Below are 27,643 nucleotides of genomic sequence, written 5' to 3' on the forward strand. Positions count from 1 at the left end.
TAACAAGTACGCTCTCCACGTGAAAAGTCATGAGCGTAATCCTCACCGTTCGGATGGGCATTAGCTATCAAAGGGCACGGCCTGGTACGCGATTGTGCTTTTCGGTGCGGTTTTCTCTGCCAAGTATGTCTACATGTATTAATGAGCCCGTTGACCCGTGTGCCACTAAGCCACGTTTGGTGACCTTCTGGCACACTTGAACCCTCTTTCATGACCTTAAGGTCAATTAAACGCACTTGGCTGAAGCTATCGACACGGGGATATGTTCTCTAACGCTCAATCAAGTTCGCGTTGATAAACTATCAGTCAAACCCATTCATTAGTTGACAGCTAAGTCGGGAACATTGGAGATTTAATATGTCATGTATCGAAATTCATTTTTTGGGAAAAGTTGCAATATGAAATAAAGTAGAATATCAGTATCAGCAGAATGTATTTCCAAACCATACTGACTCTTTTAAGAACTTCAATCTCAAATTCTATAGCTAGCTTCAAGATTTAAATGCAGCAAATAATGTACAACAATCTAAGGTTACATTACTTTTTCTGATACTTAAATTTCAAGAATATTCTGTATACTAGTGTACTATAATACCTCTACCCTATAGCCTACAAAAATATCTAGGTGCACCCACAGTCAAAATTTAGGTGCACAGTTCCAATGCACCCAGTATTTCGAGCCATGTCAACTAATACATATTTGTATTGGACGTTTTTTGATTATCTCAACACCTACTATTGATATTTGGTCATTGCGATCCTTACTTTTGCGCCACATTTCAAATCTATCGTAAACGACATGCATTGGGTGTCTGTTATAACGCAGTATCATTCAGCCTATTAATCTCCATTGCATGGAGTGAACGCTACAGATTAGTATGCTACAATCGTTACATACTATATTTTCATTTCTATGAGAGGAATCTTTCATTACCAAGATACGGCAAGTTGCCAGATTCTTCCAGAGTCGCTAAACTTCTCCAGTCCAGAACGATACTTCAGCATGTTCTATCAGTGGGGCTTAATAAGGTTAATGTTGGCCAATTGAAGGCGTTATCTCCGAGATGTACATTGGCGAGGTTCCTCCCAATCAGTAACCTCATATGTACTTGTACGGTTAGTTTCCCCCACCTGGCGCCGCGTACAATTTCATTACACCTTTGAGCTTACCTTTTGAGATGGAGGCTAATCTGTTTTCTAAGTGAGCAATTTCCTAGTATCACTACAATCAATATTCCTGCATATCTCTATTGTAACGTATCGTCCTTTCTGCGCGCATTAGAGATTTCCCGTTAGAGAAAACAATTCATAACACGTGACCAGTGTGGGTCGTGATCGCCAGTTTATCAACTGACACGTTGCGTTCCGTCTGCATGCCAGAAAAACGTCGTCATAAGTCTGAGAGTTCGCCAATCATGATTGCCGTAGTTAGGGGGAAGAGGCTAGTGGAAAAAAACAGATTCATGCGGCAACCGACCACCCAGCCGTCCTCACCAGTTTGACACGGGGCTGAGAGTGCCGGAAGGTACATGTGGTCTTTACTACCAGTGTGAGAAGTCTGCCTGAAGGACGTTAGAGGGCAGGGACGAGGGCTGAGGATGGAGATATCATGGATTGTCGCTGTACTCGTCATGTACACGTACGTTATTGGAAGGACCACTGGTATAGGTACGTGGTTTATATGGATATACCAATCATAACATCGTGTAAGCTAGTGACATGGCAAACTGTCTTAGACTACGTGTAAAGACCAAATGTCAAACGCGTTACTGAAACCTCACTGATCCGAGGTTAGTCACGTCTTTTCGGGATTGCTTTAATGTTAAGAAATATCCTCAGGCTTACATGTTTTATGAATATACATTACACTTAATATAAGCGATTGCCCAAATGCTTTTGAAATGAGGCGATCGAATTGAGTAGGCTGTGTTGTTGCTCTGCCATTCAGGTTAATAGCTAATGCTATCAAGTTCCATCGGGAGCTCACGTTTAGAATAAAGATGTATGCCTAAAGGCCTGTCTTGCGCACCATCGGCTACCCCGAGGATATGTAGTCCCATATTCATCACTACCTCAGGGAAATGTCGCATCTTGACATAGACCAATCCTGCCTTATGCGCTGGCACATCTCACTTTAATAGCTTGGAAAATGAACTACAAAATGGTGGGGGGGAAATTAGCATCGACCCCAGCTATCTCCAGATTTGCGTGTCTGGTTTGCTAGTCTGCTCCACATACTGGCATTTTTGTAATTCTTATAACATTTTTACAGCTGGAAACATCCTGTGATGTAAACATGATAATTTTGAGGTTTTGTGTGCTAATATCTCCAAGTCTTTCCCAGAATTAGGCTTGCATCTTTGCCCATCCTTTCATCTTATAAATATCGATTTGTTCCATTTATAACGTTATCGTACATTCATATCTAGCCGATAAGCTCCACATTTATGCATAAAGCAATGCCTTGTCAAAAAGGGATCTAGATCTGCCCTTTGTGGCAGACAAAGGTGATTGTGTCTTTGCATAAATTTGAAGACAGATTCAAGTCTTATAATTAGAGCATCATCTTTTAATCCCACTAATCTGCTTAACTTCTTGATTATCCTTTCAGTTTCCTATAATTCCTTCAGCCCTGCATTTGAATGACAGGTTTTACTATTTACGTACAAATAGCTGCTGTGGCTTTTCCATAAATGACGCTGGTCTAAAGTTTTTCTTACACAAAAGTTGTAGATTTTGTCTTATACTCGCTCCCATCCTCACGTGCAACTTTATAAACTGCACGCCATAAAAATCGATCACTATTACTTTGAATGAGTTCTTCAGGAAATCCCTTGCCAGCTGGGCTTGTATCGATAAAGGCATAGTTATTTTTCGAAAGCAAGATTTCTGGGGTAAGCCATTCTAACGACATATTAGTGTGCCTCTCGGTGGTTATTGGCCATAAGGCACCCCATTGACCTTCTGAAATTAAACATCTATCTTGGTGGTCTCAGCAGGGATTAGCGTAAAGAGCACCTCGCGGACGGGATAGCCTGCTCTTAATAGCGAATACCGTGACCCTGTAAGTATCGCTGTGGAAGTGAAGAGGTTTTACATTCCAGCAGAGTAGAGCTCATTAGTTCCTAGTAAGGGTATGCGGCAATAAAATACTGATAGGGGAAGCCTAAGACATTCCTGCCTTCAGAAGATAAGAGTAAGAGTACAACACAATCAAGCAACCGTTGAAGAAAAGAATGCAAAAAATGCTTAAAGCCCCCCCCCCCCTCCTCTCACTGGACCCGCGGCACGCTGGTGGCGTCGCTACGTTCTAAACTGGATTTGTGTCACCCTTGACTTTATAATGGAAATATCATTAAAACGTACAAGTATGACCAAAAAGACAACAAAACCCACAAAGCTTAAAAAATTCATTTTTTGGAGATGAAATTTGTTGAGCGCTTTGTCAATTCGAGAGGGGGGCTAGTGAGAGGGGGGCTTAAGATACAAAATGACGCTAATACCTTAATACATGTAGGGTGAAACCCAACAGTCTCTGAAAGCTAGGAAAATGGTCAGATGGACTGACTTCAGCGCATATCATCCATTCCAGCGTAATTCAATCAATGTTCCTGTATACTACGGCCTTGGACAAGGCTTTTTGTCAACAACGTCAGGACATCCGCAAAGAAACACTGTTAATAGTGTTCACATTGATCTAGTACCACAGCCCCTGGGCATTTGGGCTGATATTGTATGGGATCGACGCCCCTCCAATTATTCCCGGAGATAAGACGGCCATATAGACACTTGCCAGATGATCCCCTGTGGAGGTTCAACTGAGAATCTCAATTTAGAACGTTCAATAGATCAGCTAATAAATGGTTCTATCCACTAAATACGACTTGAATAGTTCAAAAAAATCTATAGGCCAGCCAGAGAATCTCCGGAGGTAGTCGGATGTAAGTGGTTCTGAAGAGGTTTAAAGTACTAGCAGTAGTCGTGGCTCTGTAGTCTAGAGGTTAAGCCCCCCTCTCACTGGATCCGCGAAACGCTGGCGGCGTCGCTGCGGCCGATCGAATTGACAAAGCACTCAACGAATTTCATCGACAAAAAACGAATATTTTTAAGCTTTGTGTGTCTTATTGTCTTTTCGGTCATACTTGTACGTTTTGAATGATATTCCCATTATATAGTCAAGGGTAACACAAATCCAGTTTAGGACGCAGCGACGCCGCCAGCTTGCCGCGGGTCCAGTGAGAGGGGGGCTTTAGGGCCCCTATGACCCGCCGGCGATCACTCGTTCGCTCTCATTTGTGCTCATTGAAATCTGAAAAAAAAGATAATCATTACAACGTCCATTACCTATCTGTTGCGGAGCATATTCAATAATGTAATTATCGAGAAGTTGATGGAGTAGTCTCCGAGCTCGACACATCAATCCAAAAGTCGAAAGATATATTTCAATATTCGATGCACTGCAATCCGGACGCTTCTGTTAAGCAGTCTTTTTTTCACTAGTAATAGGTTTTATGAATTATCTTACTGCTGAAAAATGCGTTATAGCTATTAGAGGGGCGTTAGCTTATTTTCACTAGTTTGAAGCTGTATGAATTCTCTTACTAGTGCAACATGAGTTAGAGGGGTGTTAGCTCATTTTTCACTAATTTGAAGCTGTATAAATTCTCTTACTAGTGCAAAATGCGTTAGAGGGGCGTTAGCTTATTTTCACTAGTTTGAAGCTGTATGAATTCTCTTACTAGTGCAAAATGAGTTAGAGGGGCGTTAGCTCATTTTTCAGTAGTTTGAAGCTGTATGAATTCTCTTACTAGTGAAAAATGAGTTAGAGGAGCGTTAGCTCATTTTTCAGTAGTTTGAAGCTGTATGAATTCTCTTACTAGTGCAAAATGCGTTAGAGGGGCGTTAGCTCATTTTTCAGTAGTTTGAAGCTGTATGAATTCTCTTACTAGTGCAAAATGAGTTAGAGGGGCGTTAGCTACATGTAATTTTCACTGTTTTGAAGCTGTATAAATTCTCTTACTGGTGCAAAATGAGTTAGAGGGGCGTTAGCTCATTTTCCATTTGTAAGTACGAAAAATTTCCAATCCAATTTTTTTCTATTACTTGTTCTTTTTTCATCGATTTCAAATACAAAGTAGATAAATATACTACATAATCAGGTCTATCTGAGTTACTCCATTATTTGCCTATGACTATCAGATATACGATATCCTCATGTACGAGAGTCTCATGCGTTCCAGCTGTGATTTGTGGAAATAACTGATCCAATAATGCCATGCAGTCATGCCGAAAATAAGGTCACCAAAAGTAGGGCACCGCAGTTTGCAGGTGCATCTACAACCATGATTACAGGGGAACAATTGCTAACAAACTTCGTGTAATAAAAGAAATGAAAGATGACTTTGAGGAAGTCTTCCAAATCTTTGTGGATACTATTTATCTATTGAAGTCTTCCAAACCTTTGTGGATACTATCTATCTGCTTTCCTTACATCATAGTCATACATTCTGATATCCTTTTTTTAGCCTATCCTTTACATAAAAAAACAGAAGGATTGTGAAACATTAGGTCTTTTATACTTGCACACTTAACTCCCACTGGCAAAGGCCTGTTCTTTTTCCCCAAGGAAATTCCCACCCTTTTCCCTATTGATTTACTATAAGTGAAGTGTAAGTTAACGACTACATTCATGGATGCCTGAAAGAAAGAAGAAAGAAAACCAACTGCTCTTCCAGTGATAAAAATTACGATGTGCTACAAATGTATTCCAATCACGACCATAATAATGGTTTATCAGATATCACCCCAATCCATGCACGTTTACCACATTATTGAATGGAGCTAAATAATGGCTCTTGGAAGAATGCCTGCCAATGGAAAAATACTCTCAATGGATAAGTCTTATATTCGGATTTAGGGATTTGGTTTTAGCATTGGACCTCTTTTGACGATCTTTATGGAGGCGGCAATTGCACGACTTGCAAGCGATAAAGATGAGTATATGTATGTAACGTTCTTTACATTGCCTTATTTCCAGACCTCCAACGCAGTCTATACAACCATCTCTTCGACAAATACAACAAAGCTTTACGCCCCTCCAGTACTCCGAACAGCACGCTGATTGTGGAGATAGGAGTAGAACTTACTCATCTCATTGACATGGTGGGTATGATAAGTTTGTAAAGATGTACATATCAAAATGCGGTTTCCTCAGAAAGGAGAAACGCCCCTACATGAAACTCCCAGTATTGTGCCCTGTTGTAAAAGTAACTACAGTTTGCAAATAAAATTCCACAACGTATAAACGAGCTCCAATTTCATAGGATCATAGGAGCAGTAAATGTAGCTGATCAGCTCACAAGACGTGCTCGATAAGCTTAAGGCATCTACCTCTACTTCCTATCTATGATTTCGTTTGATACTATGATCACTGTTGAAGTTGAATGTCGAGATGCCTACCGGTAAACACACGGTCCCCTGTTGCAATGATGAATCATTGAAAAGTCTGGTCTTCGTCATTTAATGAGCTGTAGGGGCCTGGTGGTTCTTAGCACGGGGCTCATGTTTTACGGGACGTTTGATACTTCATCTCCCATTCGTCTCATCAACGTGCGCTATCAATTTTTACCACCAATTTCTTGACAAAATGACCATAATTCTACAGCTACGATCTCTCAAAATGATCACATTTTGTTTGGCACCATAAAAAAACAAAGTACAAACCATTCTGGTAGTCGTGAGCGTGATGGAACAAGTAAAAATTTTACGAGATACTTTCATCCACCAGAGAGCAGCTGTAATAATTAGATCTCTCTGGAGAGATAGTCCGTCAAAGATAAAACGTAAAACCCCTTCTCTATTCATGGCAATTTTAGGCCGTGTGCCTTAATGGGTGCAAATTGAGTCCCATCCCTCCTAGTATATTGTGACAAATAAAGCAACCATGTACTATAGATGAGAACAATGCAATAATGGTTGTTTTCGTGCGCACGTATGGAACACATTTCCAGTCATTAGTCGGCTCAGATTGGCGGTTGGTAAATCATTCCTGAATGGCCTGAGGACATGGCGTAATTTATTTCAACAAAGTCGTTATTAAGACTACTAATGCCTTCACCATCAATTTACAACAGCTTGTTTTATATTACGTAATTTCTATCACCGTCTCGCTTGGTATATTTATTTCAATAATGCATTAGATTTTATCTGATTATGTGTTGATTAATCATGAAAAATCAACATAACAATACCATTTTTCACAATACGAGGACTCAATATTTTGCCTTCATTATATCGAAATAGAATTAACCTTCATGATGATGGAAGCCTTGTCATCCTGGATATTGAGCTCAGCTTGTGTCTGCATTCCTTATCACTTTCGTAACGATTTAATGAGGCATCATGCCAAAAAATCAACATGAATATGTGTGTACATCAGTAGGGTATCATCGATTGCGATTATGATAAGTCCATGTTTTTTTCTAGAATGAGAAGCATCAGACCTTGACAGCAAACTTGTGGCTGACAATGGTGAGTTGTATACCTGCACACTCCGCATAGTATAGATGTGGCTGTGTCAATAAGCATTAATACGACAATACCTACATGACAGGAAAGACTGTTGTATCTGGCAACATTCAAATTGTCAATGCATTTGAATGTTTTGTTTCTTTTATCATGTATTAACAAGACACGATAAACTAAATATCTTCCCAGGCCTTCTTCCCCACCTTAACGAAAATACACTTTGACTTCAGCAAAATCAGCAGACAAAAGAACACTCATATTAATTAATTTCATTGTGATCAATGATTATCTATATACAGACAAGCGCGAGAAACAGTATGAGACTGCATTTGTATCTCTCCAATTGGAAATTGAGTCGACATTTATGAGTATCTATAGGCGTGGGGATATACAGCCTGTGGAAAGCCTGTTACCAACGAACAAATACAAACGAGATGGTTTACGGGTAGGAAAATCTCATCGCCATGCAAAACGATAGATGAAAGTGACAGGCGGGTTTCTCGAGATGGGATTGATAATAGGATCCGTCCAAAAATTCTAAATTTCGAAGACGACCCTCGCATTAGATATTTGAGCTACAACCACATTTTCAGCACCAAGGAGATGAACATCCTCAAGTGCCATTATATCAATGTAACTTCTAATGATCTCGTTGTTGTGTATATAGCCTTACCTTACAGACTTGCTAACTTATCTTACAGTAAAGGTAAAGCAGACGTCCTCAATTGATGTGAAGCATGATGCTTTTTCAAGTAGCTAGTGGTAGTGCAATGCGGCTTCGCCACGGCTCGTGTTTTTGGCCAAGCACACCGAGTCACCCCTACTCTTCTAGATAAGTGTGTTGGATTCTTTTACGTGCAGAGGTTTGTTTGACGCTTGAGGCTTGTGCCCAAAGCTCATACACGGGGCCGCCGGCTTTACGTCACCATCCGAAATGACGAATGCAATCCCTTACAACATGTCCGAGCTCGAGTCGACCACTGAGGTTCGAACGCGGGCCCTTCGGATCCACGGACTTTGATCCAGATGGCGAAGCAGAGGGGTTGCGTTACCGCTTGCGCCACGGGGACATGCTCAAGTGCCATTAAATCAATGTAACTTCTAATGATCTCGTTGTTGTGTATATAGCCTTACCTTACAGACTTGCTAACTTATCTTACAGACCATCTGCCATCCTGTTCTATCATACGAATGTGTCAAAGTGTAACATACATGTATATGCCGAATCGTGTGACCTCTAACCTAGGCCATCAAAATAACAAAACACTGACTATCTCGGGCTGTACCTACTGACCCTGAAACTTCCGAAGATAACACTGCAGCGACCTTTCTCTGCATTTTTGCTACGATGCGCTTGGGATGAAAGTTTGGACAGCTCTGCCGTCTGTCAAGAGAAGTCAGACTGAGACATTTAAATGCTCAAAGACAAGTGAAAGATAGTCAGACACTTCAGTGGGACACACCGGTTTATTTCGGGTTTAAATTCGAGGCTGCAAATCCTCAAGTCTAGTGACCGTCTCTTCTAGAGAATAATCTTGAAGCAATATAACTAGGTATAAGGTAGAGGATTTCCCTTCAGTTCAAAAACCAACTGAGTTTTGTTTCTTCAAACTCTCTGATTTTGAAATATTCGAGGGTATAACTATTTTGTTCATGTCAAAAATAATGTGCAAAATTGGGAATATTTGCGCAGGATAAAACTCATCAAAACGTCTTTAGGAAAAAATGACTGTTGTCGTCAGAAAGACATAAACCTTATGTATGATCGAGCCAATTGTAAAGAAAATTCTAGTACTAAACATTCTTTTAAAACATCCACGGCACGAGATATTGCTGCTTCGCTTACACAGCACCACACAGCTCAATCTTGGGCAAAAGGACGTATCAGTTTCAACGTGGAAACATACCTAGAAGTGATGCCCGAGCACAAAATCGTTTTCACCAAAAACACACCACCTTTCGCCTTTCAACCATGTTACTATTTAATGTTATTTCCCAGAAAATCACGAGAACTCAAACATCTCGAAACCCTTCGTCCCTTTTTTGCTGTACAGTTTAGTGGATTGGGGGTGCTTAATTAGTTGATGTAACGTTAAATAAATCATTACAGGCTGTCGTGTACCAAAAGAGGTATGAAAAACCAAAAGTTCAAGGCGAGCATACAATGTCGGTTCACCGCTTGCAGCCTTCCCAGCAATCCCAGCTGGATAACGATGAACGTTAGTGATTCTACAACACTGATGAATTACTGATATAGGGTCTAATGGGACGTGACCCCTAACCATGCATTAACACATATCACCGATCATTCTTCATGACCACCAAATGAGCTTTTAACCATAACGCGGTCAATCCAAAAGTTCTTATTAGAGGACTTCATTGCCATGACCTACTTTCTGTGGCAACTGGCGTGTCGCAGATAATTGCCATATCTATCAAACATGTACAGCTGAGTCCGATATGAACAGGCAGCCGACATGCTTACATCACAGCCATCCCTCATCTCTGGTTCTTGAGCCGAATGGTTTCCGTCCCGAAACTTTACAAAATATTACATCAAAAAGAAGCCCAAACAAGCTTAAGCTTGAATGTCGGGTTGCTGTGATTCGATCAACAGTTGTACGTAGTATATACAGGCAACGTGGTCCTGCGTGTATTACTGTTTTCAATTCACGATTTTTAGGTGTACATATTACATTGTTTTCTTTTCGTTGTAGATATTCATATTATGCTTATTGTTTCTCTTGTAATAGACCGATCCTGTCGAACACCACTTCGAATAGAAGACGCTTAGAACCCCCTGTTCTATTCTATTGTATTCCACTTCAGGGCTGGAACGACTCGTACCTCCGGTGGAACGACTCTGAGTGGAGAGGGATTACTGAATTAACAGTCCCGGACAGTTATGTGTGGAAACCAGACATCGTTCTGTATGAGAAGTAGGTCTGAATACTTCCTGTGGGTGTGGGAATACAATATGCTATTTAAAGTTCTTATTGGGTAAGGAAACAGCTATTTGGAGCTCAGACGATAAGCATTGTGTATTATCAAGACAATTGCAGATAGAAATATATAGTGGCCCCTTCTCTCCGAAAGGAGGAGGAACGACCGCCTCACCTTTTTCTACAAACTAGTTGATAATCATATCAATATAAACACTGACAGTCTACTGAAACCAGCTCAGGGGTGCACCCGGGGGAGTCACCATCTCAAATTTAAAACACTCAACGCCAGGACAGACACATACAAATATTCATTTTCCCCCGCACCATTCCCCAGTGAAATGCTCTGCCTGGCACGGTTATGACGGCTCCCACCGTTGAGTGAGCCTGCCCGCCTTAGCCTGGGACCCCCCCCCCCCCTACTTTGCCTCTAGCGGGGTCATCTGGGGGCAACTAATATGATGATGATGATGATGATGAAATGTCTCTGGGTACTAATTGATGGGTACAGGAGCATTTTGGTACACCCTTTTTTGTTATCTCAAAACAACCAAACTCCCAGGGTGACAATTATGGTATTGTAATCCAATGAATAGAATATAATAGCATATACGAGAAAAACAAACGGGGCTGTGCATGAAGTTCATAGATAAAGCTGAGGAGTACTAAATTTGGAAACATATTTCGAGAAATTACTTCGTTTCGCAGGGCCGTGTAATGGGGAATGATTCCCCCCCTACCCCCCCCCCCCCCCCCCGATACGGTAGTCGCCCCTAATGCAACAGCTTCGAGCCAGGATCAGCCATGGTCGATGCATGCAAACATGTCTAGTATACTGCACTGCGACATTCGCGCTTGCTATGCTGCAGAGATTTGGGTGGCATTGATTTTGCACGGAGTATTCTGCGGGCATGCTCTGCAAATTGCGATTAGAAGGCATCCGTGGGCCACCTAAGTTAAGCCTAGTTTGATGCTGCGTAGATAAAGTTTATTGAACTAAGCTTATTACTGACCTCTCGCAAGTCACCATCTTTTTCCATGACTTAGATTATTATCGTTCGATTCCTACCCGCACAGGACAGCCTCACAGCCCAAAGCCTCAGAGATTACTCTATAGTACTTCTGGATTAAATTCTCAGTACGGGAACAGCGACAGAATACAACATGTGGACTAGTACTATCGGATCTGGCACTGAGCCACTCATTGTTGACATGTTCGTTGTGCATACGTCCTGGCCTGAAGATCATCTCATGGCTTCCTTTTAATGCGTGTCGGAATGCTTCGTACACTAACAGGTGCATTGGTCGAGGTACGAAAAAGACAGTTTTGAGCAAAATGCGTATTCACAAATGCTACAAAAACGATTGTGCTATGTTTCTCTTACTTCAAAGGTTCTAAAAAATCATGTTTCATTCATTTTCGTACGCACCACCGACGATTAAAGGTACATCCCTGCATTAGTCATTAAACACGTCAATATGATTTGTAAAACTACGGTGCAGAACCTCTAGGTCTATGATTTATTTATAATCAAACGAACTTTTCTAACAAAGAAATCGATACAGCCCGCAGCGGACAATCCCTCACGGCCACCCTGGCTATACTTCTATGACTTGGTTTATTGCTGATGAAAAGTGTGCCCATGTGCCGTAAAATGCGACAATGGTGCTCTTTTCCGCCTCATATGTTGTTTAGCACAAAAGACAGGAAACCAATATTGTGCTGTATTGGAGACTGTCGAGCAATAAGAGCCTCGGGACGAAGGATATTGGTCATCGCCAATAAAACTGCCGGTGTAGCTTCGCTGTAAAATCCTTTCCTGCCATGATCATGAACATTAAGGCCGCCAGGGGCGCCAAAGCCCATTCCCAAGAATCCATGTGTACTTAAGAGAGTCGCATCCTTGTCACTTTTGTTAGCATATACGGATAAAACCTGATACAATTATCTGGAACACATTCGCTGTTTAATATCAGAATTAATGTGAATGTTATTTTCAAATTATAGGGTTGTGACCACACGCATGTACAGCAAATGTTTGACATGCATTTTACTCATGACTTTCCTTTTAGCTTTATCATCAATTGCAAACGTTGGAGGGAAATTATTCAAATAAACCCTGGTAAAAAGCTGTAGATATCATTGATATGTATATCTGCAAATTGTCAATCCTCGACTTACAGGGTACCTGTTGTGTGTGACTCATCATCACCTATGTGTACTAAGGCCACAGGGCCGGACGATCTCCCAGCGATGGTATTAAATAAGTGTGCAGCTCAATTAGCACCATCTTTGGAAAAACTGTTTGAATTATGTGTGAGCAATGCAAAAATTCCGAGTATGTGGAAAAAAGCTAATATTACTCCTGTTTTTAAGAAGGGTGATAAGAGTGCCGTATCTAATTACAGACCTGTGTCGTTATTATGTATCACAAGCAAAGTTTTCGAAAGATGTATTTTCAACTCTCTTTATCCATAATTGTCAAACACTCTTTATCCCCTCCAACATGGTTTCGTCAAGGGTAAATCCACTACCACCCAACTTTTAGAAGTTTACGAGGAAATAGGTGAAGTACTGGATAAATCTGGGCAAGTTGACGTAATATTCTTGGATTTTTGCAAAGCATTTGATAGTGTCTCTCATAAACTCTTAGTACACAAATTGAAATCTTTTGGGTTCTCCAGACAACTACTTGCTTTATTTAACGACTATCTTTCAGAACGTTTTCAAAGAACTGTCATAGAAGGCGAAATGTCTGATTACTTACCTGTGTTGTCAGGTGTCCCCCAGGGATCCATATTAGGGCCATTCTTGTTTCTATTATTCGTTAATGATTTACCTGACTGTGTTGAATTTGGTAAAATGGCCATGTTTGCAGATGACGCTAAATGTTTTAGAAGAATTACTTCGATTTTTGATTGTTTTAAATTTCAGTCCGACTTAGATCGTCTTGTGGCCTGGGGGAAAACCTGGGAGATGGTATTTCATCCATCTAAGTGTTCAGTTGTTAGTATGACACGTAAAACTTCACCTGTTGAATACCCTTATAGCATGTCAGATTCTGTACTCAGTCGACAAGATAGTTATAATGACTTAGGAGTTCATGTACAACATAACTTATCCTGGAATTCTCATGTACTTAAGAAGATATCAACATGTAACTCAAGACTTGCAATGATCAAGAGATCAGTAGGCTTTAATGCCCCATTTACTGTTAAACTCAATTTGTATCGATCACTGGTGATACCACATTTAGACTACTGTTCTCAGGTATGGGCACCGCATACAAGATTGTATCAGCGCAAAGTAGAAGGTGTTCAAAGACGTGCTACCAAGTACATCTGTAATGATTACGAACTTAACTATAATGACAGATTAACCCATACCAACCTTCTACCATTGTGTTACAGACGAGAACTTTTTGATATCTTATTTCTTTTCAAATGTTTCCGCAACGTGTACTATACCAACATTTCTCATGTCCTCAATGTATCCAGACCTACTAGATCACTTCGCTCTACAGACCAATTCCAACTTGTACCACGGCCATGTAAAACTGAATCATTCTCATTCTCTTACTTTAGTCGTATTGCCGTCATCTGGAACAATTTACCACTAGACATTCGCCAACATATGTACTCAAACCTCACTCTACAGTCCGTTAAAAAACTCTTGATTTCATATTATAGATCCCGATTAAGTGACACATTTTCTGTTGATAACTTATGTACTTGGACGACCACTTGTCGTTGCTCATCTTGCATAGTGACATAGCTTAACCGTTTACCCTGTTTTCCTTATCATTTGACCTTATTACTCTCATTTTTTTAATGTATTTCTTTTAGTATTTGATGTCTTTCATTTATTGTTTTTATCTCAACTTTGTAAATTTTCTGGGGGAGTCGGCCTCGTAGAGGAACTAGATTCCTGTTGCCGGCGCCCCTCAGATTGTACGCAATCTGTGAATTTGAATAAATAAATAAATAAAGTATCACCCTTTCGGTCTGACACACCCCAACTAGTCTATTTCTTATCATTTGACACGTCGATACGGCTATATCAGCTGTATACAAATAGACTTTCTATATATTTCCACTGATGTTGCTATTCCCCAATAGATTCATTAAAATGACAGAGATTAGAGTAGGTTTCAATATCATTTATCCCAGCGATTTCGGTCCAAAATTGCTGCCCATCCAATATCAGGCTTGTAAAACAAATGGGGCATTTCGGCCAGTTCAATGTCCCATGTAACAAGGTTATAGGGAAGTCAGCTGCTAGATCTTGTAATATGAGAATAGGCCATCTAAACAGCAGATGGGTACAAGTTTGTGTACATACCGTGTCCAATTCAATGTCTGGAACCATCTACCTGCTACACAATGTACAGTACAATGTCTAACAGACAACATTACAAGTTAGCTTCTTAAAAGAAACCCAAGCAATATTAGGGCCCGAAAATCGGATTTTGAAAGTCAATTTATTTCGTCATTTCTAGACATGATTAGTTCAAACAACACTATCACAATGTATAGCATGATGCAAAAATACGACGTTGTTGTGATGTGAGAACTCACCGAAAATCGTGGCCGGAGTTTTTGTAGGCTCACGAAACTAAGGCCAGGGGATAGTCGTATGGCACGATTTTGCACGGTTTTAGAATGCTCAAAGTATGACGTTATTACGCAAATGTGCTAAACAATCTTGGCAAATGTCACTACCATAAGAATTTCAGCATTTTTTTATTTCTATTTCTTGGTCCCTAATATTGCTTTGGTTGCCTTTAAACCTCCTGTTCCACAGTGTAGACCAGTATTTCAAAGGATGGTCCAAGTCTGAGACATATGTGAAGCTCCACCACAACGGTTACGTGTTGTGGGAAATTCCAACCGTTACTCTGTCATCATGCCAGGTAAAAGCACTAAACAGTCACCTATGTTTATGTCGTATACATCATTTTTACAGCAGATGTTGTCACAATCTGTTATAACCTTCGCCAAGTAGGTGATTATGTTTGTGGCAGGGTTTGTATGTATGTATGTATGTATGTATGTATGTATGTATGAATGTATGAATGTATGAATGTATGAATGTATGAATGTATGAATGTATGAATGTATGTATGTATGTACGTATGCTGCCGTTGGCATTACTTTATGCAAATAGCAGGAGTATGCAAAAATGGCTAATGCAATTATGTCATTTTATTTATAATGGTGTGAATGGGAAATGTATGTATGTATGTATGTATGTATGTACGTATGTATGTATGTGTGTGTGTGTGTGTGTGTGTGTGTGTGTGTGTGTGTGTGTGTGTGTGTGTGTGTGTGTGTGTGTGTGTGTGTGTGTGTGTGTGTGTGTGTGTGTGTGTGATTTAGAAGCATGACTCAAAAAGCTATGAATCGATTGTATTGAAACATGGTATGTGGTTAGGTCGTGTCCCCAGAGCGGATTTTCTTGGTACTGCAGATAAACTTCCTGTTGTGATATCTCGTGTTCTATTCAAGCTACGGTGCTTGATTAGATGTAATGTGATATTTGACCTATGTCTAAGATAGCAGGAATTACAAGTGAAGACTGAGTTGAACTCTCTTGGGTCCCATCACAGGTGAATGTATCGTCCTTCCCCTTTGATCGTCAGAAATGCCCACTTAAGTTTGGCCCCTGGATCCACAGCAGTTACGAAGTGGAGATGAGGAGCATGGCGGGAGAGGGCAGCCTGACCAGCTTCATGATCAACGCCGAGTGGAACGTCCTCTCCTTCACCGCGCAGACGCACATCAAATCCTACGGAGAGGCGTTCGACATCGGCACTCCTTACTCTGACGTTACATTTGTCTTAGAATTTCAGAGGAAATCGACTTTTTACGTCTTTAATTTGTTACTGCCTTGTCTACTGTTGACATTTCTCATGTCCACAATGTTTTATCTCCCACTGGAGACGGGAGAGAAACTTTCTTTTGGCGTTTCCATTTTGCTGGCTATAGTTGTGTTTCAGTTGGTGCTGAATGAGGTTCTGCCTGAGTCAGAAGACCTCCCGTGGATAGGTAAGAATCAGAAAAAAAGACTGCCTTAATTTTCTGGTCTACTGCATTTCAAGGGTAATGTGCTGAGGGCCATGGTAGTGATAGCAATACAGGTTAAGGTTTCTCCGCCATTTATTCAAATTAGCTCAATGTAGATCAGGAAATTGCGCTTGAAATTGGTATGGATAATGTCCGAAAGAGGGGAAAAGTTTCACTATACAATGATTAACTGTGTGCTCAATTAATATGGTCAGCCATATGATGGATATGCAGCGACCCCTGACGGTTTATGCCTGAATTACCAACGTGACTACTCCTATTTACATCCATCACTAGGGGTGGGTACCGGTACCGTGTACCGGTACAAAACCGGTATTTTCTTATGGACCGGTCCAAAAAAAACGGTCCAGAAAAAATCAGTGGACCGGTCTATGGACCGATTAGAAAATTCACAGTACCAGGCTACCAGCAGGCGGTCACACATAACCGGTCTAATACAAAATAAGCAGATTTAACGAGTCGTGGTTTCCTTTTCGAAGACGTTAGCTGTTAATCATATGTAGATGAGTCAACAGACACATTAGTGTGCACCGAGAATAATCACATTATTCTAATATACAATTTGAACATAATTTGTAGGACTCACAGATACCTTTACTTGTGTTTCGCTCTCCAAAATATGATGTACTGCGACACTACTTTAATCAGGTACAGGTCCGGACCTGGACCTCACCCTCTGGACCTGGACCTGGACCTGAATTTTATGTACCGGTACCCACCCCTATCCAACACATTTCTTTGCTAACACGTTACACTAATCCCCTCCTCAGGTCGTTACGTCATCCTGGCAATGATCATGATGTCCGTGTCCCTGTCCCTGTCCGTCATGGTCATGAACGTGTGCGACTGTTCCATCACCGTCCGGCCGATGCCGCAGTGGGCCCGCAGGCTCTTCCTCAAAGTACTGGCGCAACTCCTGTTCATGGGGGACATGTCCAACGGCCGACCAACCACCCTACAGACCGACGAAACCGAGACATTTCAGATGGACCTCAATATCGAGAGATCCACGACGCCTTTAGACCCTCATGATCAGTCTGAATATCAGATTGGCACGGAAATCCTGGCGTCGAACTTGAGAAAAATCGAGCGGAAACATAGCTTTCTCATCAGCTACATGAAAGAAATGGACAGGAAAGAGGAAGTGCGCAAAGAGTGGAGAGCCCTGGCTAAGGTGCTGGACAGACTGTTCTTCTTCATCTACATTCTAACCGCCACTGTCTGCTTGGTGGTGTTTGTGGCGACCTTGTAAATGGATTAGGTACTGCCATCTGTGCACCGTCACCGAACCTTATTGTGACGAACCTAATGTTGATCTACTTCACCTTTTGTGAAGTTCTGACATCTCATGAAGCAAAAAGATGTTACACATTCCGATACATACCTGTATCTGTGTAGATAGAAATTGATCTCACTTTTGAGGTGTATTATAGGTGTTGATGTCGTTGGGACCTTGCGATGCTGCTGCACTTCGCCAATTTTGTAAATACATGTAGCTACCATAAACATACACAGAACTGTCACATATCACAATCAAGAACCTAGACAAAAGGACCATTCGCTCTGAATTAATTTATGCATACCCACTTATTCCGGAATTGTAGCAACAGTGGTGTTAGAGAAATAGACCTTAAGAGGAAAACAGTTTGCCCCGTAAGTCGGTACTACGGCCCAAGATGATTTGCTATGATGCAGAACAATGATTTGTGCGACAGTCACCTGTAGTTGAAACGTTAGTCATATAGAATCATTTTCATCCACGCCATTTTAATTTGTAGACGCAACATCTCCTAGCAATAGTGAGGAGAAACTGACTTACATGTCATCATTCATGTTGGTTACTTCATTGTACTGTTGTACAGCTGCGAGAAACTGCATCTCACCAACTAGAAAGGCAACATTTGCGAGCAAATACAGCATGTTTAGCCATACTCCTCGCCATGCAAAAAATGGACTCTCCCAAAATAACAATGGACCATTCTAAAATACTTGCACTAAAAAAATGAATCACCCCAGTCCAAATTGAGTCTTCCAGTAGCACCTCAACACAATATGGACCAGTCCACAACCATATCCACTAATTGATTAACAAATACACTTCTGCTAAAAAATGGACTTTTTCATAATCATTCCAGCTCAAAATTGAAAGAAATAATTAAATAATCCTCCCCTTGCAAGAATGGGATATTCCGTGCCATTTCCATGTAAACCAGTCGAAAAATATCCGCTGAAAATTACACTCTTGCGCATAATCAACCCAGTTCAAAATTGAATTAAAAAAGATCAACCCCAGGGAAGAATGAAGTTTTCCATAGTATACATATGAAGATTTGACAGGAGACGAAGGAAATGACCAAAAACAACATATTTGAGTCAATTCAAAGTCACCGAGAGGGTTTTAATATAATATTTGTAATATGTTTGAACTATTTTGATTAAAAGAATGTCTAAGTCACAATAGTTCTAAAGTGTTCAAACAATTAGAATTGAAACTTATAACATGTTTGAACTTATTTCACATACGTTGGAAACATTTCGAACGTAACTACACAAAAATCTCTTTATTTAGAACAGTTTCAAACCATCTATCCAAATGTTTCAATGTTCGAACAATTTGTAACAAAAGATTTTCACAATTGCCCTCATAAACGAAGGTGCTAAGTCCTCCTGTGTGTTTCTGCCTATTTTCGGTGGCCGCGCTAGACCACCAGCGGATTTGTTTTGACGGAGCGTCACCCGCGCGCGACGATGTACACTGTTCGGCACCGCTAATATCCGGCATTTTCCCGCTCCAAAACACTCCACAAGACCCACGTTTTTAGTGTTTTGCCTCTTGTGCAACACGATTCGATTTGCATTACTAACGGGACGAAAATGATAGAAAAAATTCACCCCGTCCCGGCGTCCTTCCCAAAAACATGAACGACATGAAAATATATTTTCTTACAGATTCAATCACGAAAATCAACAGCATGGGATTCCAAATTTTCGCAACGGCCGACCATTTATCATGGTTGAACTTCCTTCCAAGGCGTGCGATAGATAAACATTCCCGGCACATAATAGTCACTAGTACCAGACTAACGCAAGCTCATGATGATAATAGGGAGAAAGTTTGTCAGTGAAGTTTGGCCACCAGAGGGTACATTCATTTAACGTTACAAGCTAGCGCAAAGGGGCGAAACATTGACCTTACCGGGGACTGACTCTACTGGCCTAATCATTCCTTTTTTGCCGAATTCTACGATCCATACGCCCGTACGTAGGACATGTAGGAAGGCCTGGTGGTGGACGCTACGTCGCGCCAGTCTGAGGAGAAACGATCTCCCGTGTTGTGTTGAAGAATTTGGAGTTTGAAAATATCTGGAATAACTAATGCTAGAATAAACATTCACAAAATCATTGATTTAACTTGTTTTCTGTTATAAAATTTCCTAAACTGCAATTTAACCACTGAGTTTAAGGGAACATGGTGTTTTCTTGATAATCACGTTAAATGTTTATGTCCGGTCTTTCCTCCTCGTAAGCAAACTTCAAGCTTGGCCAGGTGCAAGGCACTCGGGGTCAATGACCTGTAGGTCATATGTAGTATTGAAAGTGACAGAAGTGGCAAATATTGTCAAGAAAGCCCAAAATAAATCGTTTTGAATATATGTATGCCAAAAATGGGAATGTAGTCCTTTAAATATTTGTTCAAGCCACATATACAGCAAATTTCAGGTCATTCGGTGGAAATACCAGGGCGCAGGAGGCCAAGATATGCTAAAAATAGCCTAAAAACCTCAATAAAATCACTTTCAAGGTCAATATGAAAACAAGGCAAAGAACGCACATTGGTTTTTGCCTACATTACCTCTGTACCAAATTTCAGGTCATTTGGTCAAAAAATGACAGAGATGAATCGATTTGAAGATTTGACAGGAGAAGAAGAAGAAGAAGAAGAAGAAGAAGAAGAAACATGAGAGAAAACAATATGTTTAGCCATACTTATGGCTAAACATAATAAACAGAAATTCATCATCCTCCTAACTGTGTGTCCCGTGTCGGTACTGTAGTCACTTTCCTTTCAAATAGCAAAATCGTCATCTGGCGGTTACATCGAGAATCGCAACCTGGGCTTTCCCATAGACAGAAGGTGGTGGGACACACAAACACACACACACCGAGTGCCGAATAATAGATTCTTTATTTTTGTTATTTCTTTGGAACTATTTTTGGCTTTCTAAGACATTAGTATCTGTTTTCCGAGATATTATTTTTCTAATTCACAGCATATATTTTCTCATTTTGCAGCTGCTCTGTGTGATTTACAGTTTGGCCGAAAACTCTCTTTTTTTGGAAACGGATAAATTGATGCGCGCGCGGATGTCATCCATATAATCAGATCAACACCTAGCGTTACGTAGATTCTCACAAGAACTTGTTCATGATATTCCTGAATGTTTTACAATGTAAACAGTTAAGATGACTGTCAGCAGTTTTCAGTCGTTTTATAACGTAATTCAGCAATAAGAAAATAGTACTTACTCTTATTTTATCTTTGCAGCCGAACTGATGACGATTCCAACTTCATTATAGACAAGAATCTTCGTTTTTTTACGTTTGTGTTAGAGCGGCCACGGTGTCCTTTCACACTCGAGAACATGAATCTGGAATGCACTAAAAAAAGGACATAAAGGCATACATAACTTTCCAAACGCTTCCCTTTCAATAAACCATAGTTACCGCCATATCCCCACGCCAGCTCCATCCGTATTCAGCATCTGAAACACGTGGCAACAAAGGCAGAAATGTTCGCGGTGGTTTTATGTTCGCGGTTTTCGCGGTGAGCGTTCAGCGCGAACTTAAAACCACCGCGAAACGTTTTGCCCAGCTATGACTGTAGCGCTACTATTGTTTCAAACACGAACTTAAAACCACCGCGAACACTCCATTTTCTCCCTACCGCGAAATAAAAACCACGCAAACTTTAATGCATTTACAGTATTCTCATCAGGTTCCGGATTCACGACCTTTGATTATTTTGAATCAAATGTTCAAAGGTAATGCAGTTATTTGCCATCTCCTATCATCTGCAATTTACTTGACTGTAGCTGTGCTTTTAGCATCCCACTATAACTCATGCTGTGCTTTGTCTGATCATTGACTACATTGCTGTAAGTACGAATATACATAGCACATAGCATTGTCGTTAACCATGTTGTGCAAGTGATCTATGTAGGTCATCTATTGATTCCTCTTTGTTCAATTTAACAATGCCGACAGCACTGTGTTCTATTTTGCACCACATAACTATTCTATTACATCTCGTACAATGAATCGTCGTAAAGGTAATCATATTCATAGCGTGATTTACGTGAGTAATTTATTAAGTAGGTCAGCAGCAGAAAAAAGTCGCCTGTTAGATTGATAAACCCGCCACACGCCGGGGAATCCGCTTCTGTAATTATTCATCAAGGAGAGATCTATCTGATTACCCAGTCTTCCCCTTGTGTTAATGTGCTGCAAATTGAACGTTATGCCTTCCATATGGTGAGAAAACGGTATGCGTTCAGGACCTGTCCCAGTATAATGGAAGTCCATTAGAGATCACTAAAATACACCACCATTACCCGCTCGCTGGCAATGTTTATCTTTGACATTCCCCTCCTTGTTATGCATATCTCTTAAAGAAGCAAAACAATCTTTGATTGCTACCTTGACAGGGACGTTCGTCTTAATCATAGAAGAAACGATGAAGCTCCCTTCATATTATCAATTATAAGGCGAAAGCACCACTTGTAGTCATAAATACACATATTGAGATTTAGAACCCGTCCCGAAATCAAAGAATTAAAAAAATGAAATTGAATTGTGCGAATCATAATGTACCTACCTTTCGTTCAGAGTCTTGTAGAATCTGTATATATGTATATGACACACATACACACACACACACATATATATATATATGTGTGTGTGTGTGTGTGTGTGTGTGTGTGTGTGTGTGTGTGTGTGTGTGTATGTGTGTGTGTGTGTGTGTGTGTTTGGGTGTGTTTTTGTGTGTTTGTGTGTGCGTGTCTGTGTGTCAATGTCCTATCACCTTCTGTCAATGAAAAAGCCCGTGTGTGCGTGTGTGAACAAGTTACAAGAACGTCTTAAGATGAACGATTAATGTAGACTACGGGACTCACAATGGATAAACTCGGAATGGATACGACGTAGCTGTACTCTTTGTAAATTCATTCATGAGATACGTCATTTGTTTTCCTCACCACTAATTGCACTATGGCACTGGGGCGTCTTTTAACGCAATCACAATTACAGCATAATCATTATAATTGATGGTAATGGCTACGTTGAAGCAAGCCGAGAAGATTGCTTTTCTTCCCTTTAATCATTTGCAAGATATGGAAAGAAATTACAGCTTCTGAACTTACGCAGTCCCAACGGCCTGATTTAATGGCTTTAACTTATTAATGAAGTCATCTTCGTGTTGAAAACAGCATGTTCCAATGATTGATCATCAATTGCGCAATCCGTAAGAGCACATCGATTCGTGGCGAGCACGCTGTGAGTGGATCCGTGGACAGCTGTCGGCAGAGCTGGGTGTAATGAAAGCCAGATTGCCGGTAAGAATCGACTCCTTCTAGAAAATTCTACCAATAAAGAAAACACTGTTGTAATTGAAACGATGATTGCTCTCGGCACGCACTGATGCTGCGAAGGTGATCTCGTGACACACCGATCGGTAAGATGGCAGATTTTCTTTCATTACGCAATGTTATACATTACTCAACCATGCTTTTTCCTAGTAGAATTGAGCAATGTAACTGATTACCATCTTTGAAAACGGACTTTTCATAGACAATTGTTACATGGAGATCAACGTCCTTTAATGCACATACAGCCTTCAATCAGCGGTTCAATCATAGGGGTAGGTAGTGCTGTTGTCCTTCGAGTTTGTTACCTCATCTAGGTAATTATGATGGTACTGTAGGTGACGTTGATGAATTATTCCATGTTATTGCCCATGACAACGGCCTACATATTCTGTATGTACTTGCCAGTAATCCTTTTCGTTAGGTCTTTGAAAAATCAGGACGAAAATGAAATGCCCGTTACACATAACGTTCTTTCTGATGAAGCACCAGACACGATACTGGCAATCGGCAACTGTAAATGACAACTGCAACAATTGGCAACTGTAAATGACAATACGTGGAGGACACTGTGGGATTTGTCTGGTTCTCTCCCCATGACACAACGTCGGGGTCGTGTGGCGTAACGGCAGGGTGTTCGGCCCAGGACCAAGAGGTCCCGAGTTCGAATCCCCCTGACGCCACCGATGTTGTGCCATTGGGAAAGGCACTTTACACGACTTTCCTCAATTCGCCCAGGTGTATAGAAAATGGGTATATTGTGATCTGTATGTGGCACTGTTGATATAAGTTAGAAAAAGTTGAGTGCAGTGCCACGTCGTCCTTGTCTGTCAAAAACCGAAAAGTAAAAAAAAGTCAATGGTAGCGCTTTTGGCTAGTGTAACTTTTTGATTCGAATTCATTCAAACCATTAATGTACATAACGGTGTGATGGGCGTCCACACTGGCAATGCACAGCAATAGATAGAGAGAATTTTGACCTGATGCGTGTCGTGCAACCCCCGACACAGACGTCACCCGAGATTTTTATTGGAAAAAACGGTCAGCGCTCGGGCGATTTTGAAATTCGGCGAGCGTCGGGCGATCTACAAATTCACCGACGCTCGCATGAATTGTGACGCCGGCTTACGCGTGACTTTTATTCGATCTATATTTTCAATTAATGGATGAGTTATATTCTTTTCGGCCATGTTGGCATTTCTGTCAATATCCTCGGCGCAAAAAGTTTCTCCGCCGCTCTTAATCATTCCTTTCCGACTTATCTAACGCCCTAGACCAGACGGTTTATTCAACATAGAAAATGACCCAGATTCTTAAAAAACATAACATGTATATTCCGTAGTATAAGAACGCCAAATGTTACGACTGACGCTGACAGTTGCAGCCAGACGATAAAGTAGCTAATTTTTCACATTGTCTGTGCGATGAGTGATAGCAGTGAGAATAGATACAGCCAGACATTGAAGACAAATGTGTCCATTCGGCAAACCCCTTATGGCAAAGCCCTACATCAATTTATGGGCCAGCTATCCCTCTTTAAAAGGCGCAAGGATTACCTTTCGATTCTGTACGGTATGCTGCAGTAGAATGTTAAAATATCTATTGAAACATTTCTCTAGAATTATGTCAGTTATCAAGGTGGCCCAAGGACGAAAAATCGCCATGTTATCCCACTTGGTCCATGTGATCTACATAACGTATTGATGCAAGAAAGGAATCCTGTACTGAATACCTCGGAATCACGTGTAAACTAGACAAACAAGATAATTAGGTTGGAGTGACAGTCATTCTGTGCTGAAAAAGGCAAGATAGGAACTCTTTTTCATGATTATTCTATGGGGGGGGGGGTCAGAGGTGCCGAGATGTGAGATTGCCCTTGACTGTTGCTTAAGTTGTGTAACACATTGTCTACTTTCTTAACAATTCACGACAGCGAGGGCTAGTCCGCTGGTAGTGATGTGTGTTTAACTACCATACTACATTCATTAGAACAGAAGTAAATACCTCACTACAGCTCCTGACAGTCCACAAGTAGATACAGCCGGTCCTGGCTCAGTGTAGAAGTATAAATGGACATTCGTCGCATGCAGCTGATCCGACCATAAAATCTATGTGACCTGTGTGCTGACCATTCTGATATACTGAACTGACCATCTACATGCAATGGCTGCGAAGATGAGCAACTTGTCGCGTACATGCCCTAGTTTCCAACAGTTCCTATATCTAACTCTTTGATGTCCCAATTTCCATACAACCATGAAGACGCGGACTGAGCGTAGCACAGCTACGGTTTTGACATAAATCGATGTAACTTTTGTGTGTGGACGAGTTTCAAAGACGAGATGCTAAATCTGCACATGATACAATATAAGGAAGCATCTCCACCTCCTGCCTGATGAGTTGAATTCTACTGCCCACTGTTAATCGTCATGAAACATGTAATAATGCATATCATTTGGGGAACATAACCACTCTTCAAATGCCTCCTAGATCAACCACAGCTTTCTTTCGCAATGGGAAATCGACAGCAGTGTCCCTGGCTACAATTTATCACAATTGCGTCTATGTTATGGCAATAAATACCGTCCAAATTGGGTGTTGATTTAGAAGATCAGCCTATGCGGTCAATTCATGAAGACCGATCGGCACAATCACATAGGTCAGGTAATAGAGAGATGATCATGAGGAATCGATGTACTTACAGATGCTTGCGTGTCGCCTCTACCGGTCTTCTTTTTATGACTCTTTTCCTCCCGGAAATCCCTCTCCCCCTGTTGCTGCATGACAATACACAATGATTCAAAGGTTAGGTCAGAAAGTCGTCCGTGCCGTATTTGTTCCAAACGAATAATGAAACCCTAGCTTGCATGTGGGTGTCACCTTTGTTGAGGTCAGGGCAGATCTTCCGGGGCCAAGGGAAATCCGATAAAAGATCAGATTCAGAACCATAAATTCCACTACAAATTGATTATATTGCTATCCAAGGTCAAAGAACCATCTGGTCATATAATTCAAAAGGTAGAACCAATTACTGACATGGATATAAAGTTTAAACAGGGAAGAAACAAACGCAGTCTTAAACGTTGCTCGGTGAGGCGTCGATAACCAGGTGCTTCAAATAGCTAGATGACTCATACTGTCGATGGTACGGCCAGCCTTATAAAACCATGGTCGAAGCAACCACACTATAAAGGCAATCAGTAACAACGCTGTAAAATAAGACGTCTTTTTTATATCACCATGACTTCATCTTCTCTGAATATTGTTTATTGCAACCTAGACATTACAGATCGTTACGAACGCCCATTCAAAACCTTAAACTTGTATTCATTTATTCATTGGTTCAGCAACCTTTAACTACACCTCTGAAGAAGAAGAAAACTATGCACACTCTTTGCTAGCCTGGAAACCATACCCTCGGTGTCTCCCCGATACCTCTACGGCGCTGGGAGTGACCCCCGCCCGCCCAGACAGCTTAGCCCGCTCGGGGTGTTGGTTTACGGCCTTGGATTAGATTAGCTCGCCACCCGGCGGCGAAAGTAGGGTGGCAGCGGAAGTAGGGTGGCAGCCGAAGTAGAAAGGCTATCAGAAACGGTTCAATAAAGCAGACTGGGCCCGGTAAAACACCCCTAAGCCGACCCCTAGAGACTGGGACCAGGCTAACTCTTAGCAACCTTTGTTACTTAAGCTTCGAGCATGTGCAGTGACATTTTGAGGTCAAGAAAGCGACATGATCCATGATGTTTGAATTTCCTGGATCAAAGAAACTGCATAGAAGATAATTACGGCCAGTCAAGTGAACGCCATTGACGTCACACTTTAGATGAGGAGTCCGACACTAAACCTTAGCAATGCTCACATGATCCTTAAATTGATTGCTAGGATGGAGCAAACCAGTGGTTATTTGGTGCTTTAAGTGCAATATGTACTTATGTAAATGATATCACAAAATATCAGCTGCGGCTTAACTGATTCGAAAAAAATGCAGTATTTTCAAACTTCTGCAGACATGCAAACATTAGCAGCCAGGAGTCAGGCAAAAAACGTGACAAATGATAGAACATCATACCCAGACACCAAGGTTACCGGGCCAGACAACCTGACTTACCTATGAAGACAATGAAATATGGTATCTTGAGAGCCTTGTGGTGCTGCATTTCATATTCTATTCTTCATCTTTGGAGAGTAGAAATCAAGAGACACTATGTCTCCAATGATCCACAGGATGCATTGTTGTAGGTGATGGCTGTTCTCCCAGTTTCAAGGACATTGGTGCCGTCTACGTATACAAAACTCATATCTTTACCGCCTTATACATTGAAGTGTTTTGGTGTTTTTATTATTCACAAAACATCATCAAACACGAATAGATAGACGAGACAAAGTGGCAACGAGACTCAAGTTATGCAACTTAAATCCGCCGTCACTTGTACAGCATGGAAAATA

At 41.1% G+C, this 27,643-nt stretch overlaps 2 protein-coding genes across 2 annotated transcripts in view; one reads left to right on the forward strand and one right to left on the reverse strand.

Moving 5' to 3' along the window:
• The window catches only part of LOC136440108 (transmembrane channel-like protein 7), a 382,010-nt gene that overhangs the window by 350,302 nt on the left and 4,065 nt on the right, over nt 1–27,643 (reverse strand). The gene's annotated exons all lie outside the window — the stretch shown is intronic.
• On the forward strand, nt 1,360–18,257 carry LOC136440436 (neuronal acetylcholine receptor subunit alpha-10-like). Its single transcript, XM_066436482.1, has 7 exons — nt 1,360–1,668; nt 6,038–6,162; nt 7,486–7,530; nt 10,357–10,466; nt 15,274–15,382; nt 16,079–16,517; nt 17,327–18,257. The coding sequence occupies exons 1-7, from the start codon at nt 1,599–1,601 to the stop codon at nt 17,806–17,808; spliced, it is 1,380 nt and encodes a 459-aa protein (XP_066292579.1). The 5' UTR covers nt 1,360–1,598; the 3' UTR covers nt 17,809–18,257.

The sequence above is a fragment of the Branchiostoma lanceolatum genome, chromosome 8 (assembly GCF_035083965.1).
Source record: "Branchiostoma lanceolatum isolate klBraLanc5 chromosome 8, klBraLanc5.hap2, whole genome shotgun sequence".
Taxonomy (NCBI): domain Eukaryota; kingdom Metazoa; phylum Chordata; class Leptocardii; order Amphioxiformes; family Branchiostomatidae; genus Branchiostoma; species Branchiostoma lanceolatum.